Genomic DNA, 1,503 nt, shown 5'->3' on the forward strand with positions numbered 1-1,503 from the left:
TCGTACCCTTGTTATCATTCGACCTTCCTGTCCCAGGGGCCTTCAACTCCCCTCCAAGAAAACTCTCCCATTTCAACATCACTTGCATGTTTTCTTGTTTTTGAAATAAAGAACTATGCAAAATAGATAATAACAAACAAAAAGTAATCACCCTATCAAGGTAGCAACCACACCTCCAGTCCTCTAATCCCCTGAGACAAATGATAGAAATCTACATTTTATTGAATACCTATATTTGATGATACAGATATTTGAAAGATATCTGCACAACTCACTACAAATATTGGAAAGGCTCCGCAACCAAGGGCAAGCATATTTCAAGGCATCACTTGGGATAGTTTTTGATGCCGTTAATATCAATTCCTTTGTACTTTTTCCAAAAAAAACAATCATAAGTTGAGCGACCCTAATCATCATTAATAGGAAATTTGGAAGACTAAAATGTGTTTAATTGATGAAATCTTGCCAAACATCACTCCCACTTGATGGAAGAAACTATTCCTGTCTAGATTGAAGTGATTAAGAAGCATTCTTATGCCTTCCCAGAACATCAAAACAGATAAAATTCCACACAATGCAAAAGGAAATTTGTATATGAAGCAAGCGAACACTAAGATAGAAAGCTGGATGTAATTGCCCATGTACTTCTTCATGTTTAGACCCATGCGGAGCTTCCATTGTGAACTACTAAGAGGAAGGCCATAGCTTTCAACAAGGCCATGCCCACAATCCCAAAATTCACCTGTCCAGGGTAAGGGTGGTCTACACAAGTCTTCGATAGTTAGATTCTTGAAGGGGTTAGCTACAAACCCCAGAATGGAAGACAAAAATGCATTGCTTGATGATCTGGGTGGATCAATGGGGACCTTCTCTAGAATCTCCAAGTGGCCACCATCTTTGAGCCAAGCTTCAAATGCTACAGGAAGAATACTCAGAGACAAAGGGTTTGCAACAAATGCCATCAAAACATGACGCCTTCGGTATGTGCTTCTTATGCAGGTGGTGCAAACTCTCTCTCTCTCTCTCTCTCTCTCTCTCTCTCTCAGTGTTGTCCACACGTCCTGTTGCACGCGCTCTCAATGACACAACATACAGTGCTGCAAGCAGTGAGACGGGCATCTAAGGAACATTAGAGTACCTGGTTTTGTTCACGCATTGAAAAGAGGCTCAAGCCCCCCCCTCTATTTTTAGCATCACATTTTGTTGGCAATGCCTACTTGTGCATGGAGATTACAGAATGTTATACACAATTTGAAAGCTTTTTGAAGCTATTTTAAGACGTTACTTTTCAGTGTTCCTTTTGAGTATTTTTAAGCTCCCAATTGCATCGCTAAGAAAGTCATCGATGAGGTAACCTATGAGGTCACTATTGCATGCTCCATGGAGCTGCTAGTGGCTGAAGACGATGGAGCTACGCCGAGGGGATTTCTAGGCATAGCTCATCATGCAATATCATGCAGACAAAGTCCCTCAATTTAACGGAGACAACATCAACACACTCAA

General features: G+C 41.0%; 1 protein-coding gene across 1 annotated transcript; it reads right to left on the reverse strand.

Moving 5' to 3' along the window:
* Positions 1-416: 416 nt before the first annotated feature.
* On the reverse strand, positions 417-962 carry LOC147464408 (PRA1 family protein H-like). Its single transcript, XM_086484913.1, has one exon. The coding sequence runs from the start codon at positions 960-962 to the stop codon at positions 417-419; it is 546 nt and encodes a 181-aa protein (XP_086341039.1).
* Between the last annotated feature and the right edge of the window lie 541 nt (positions 963-1,503).

The sequence above is a fragment of the Adiantum capillus-veneris genome, chromosome 1, assembly GCF_014529385.1.
Source record: "Adiantum capillus-veneris isolate H3 chromosome 1, ASM1452938v2, whole genome shotgun sequence".
NCBI lineage: Eukaryota > Viridiplantae > Streptophyta > Polypodiopsida > Polypodiales > Pteridaceae > Adiantum > Adiantum capillus-veneris.

Coding starts and splice junctions, on each gene's coding strand:
- LOC147464408 (XM_086484913.1), bottom strand. CDS start 962: ATGGCATTTGTTGCAAACCCTTTGTCTCTGAGTATTCTTCCTGTAGCA.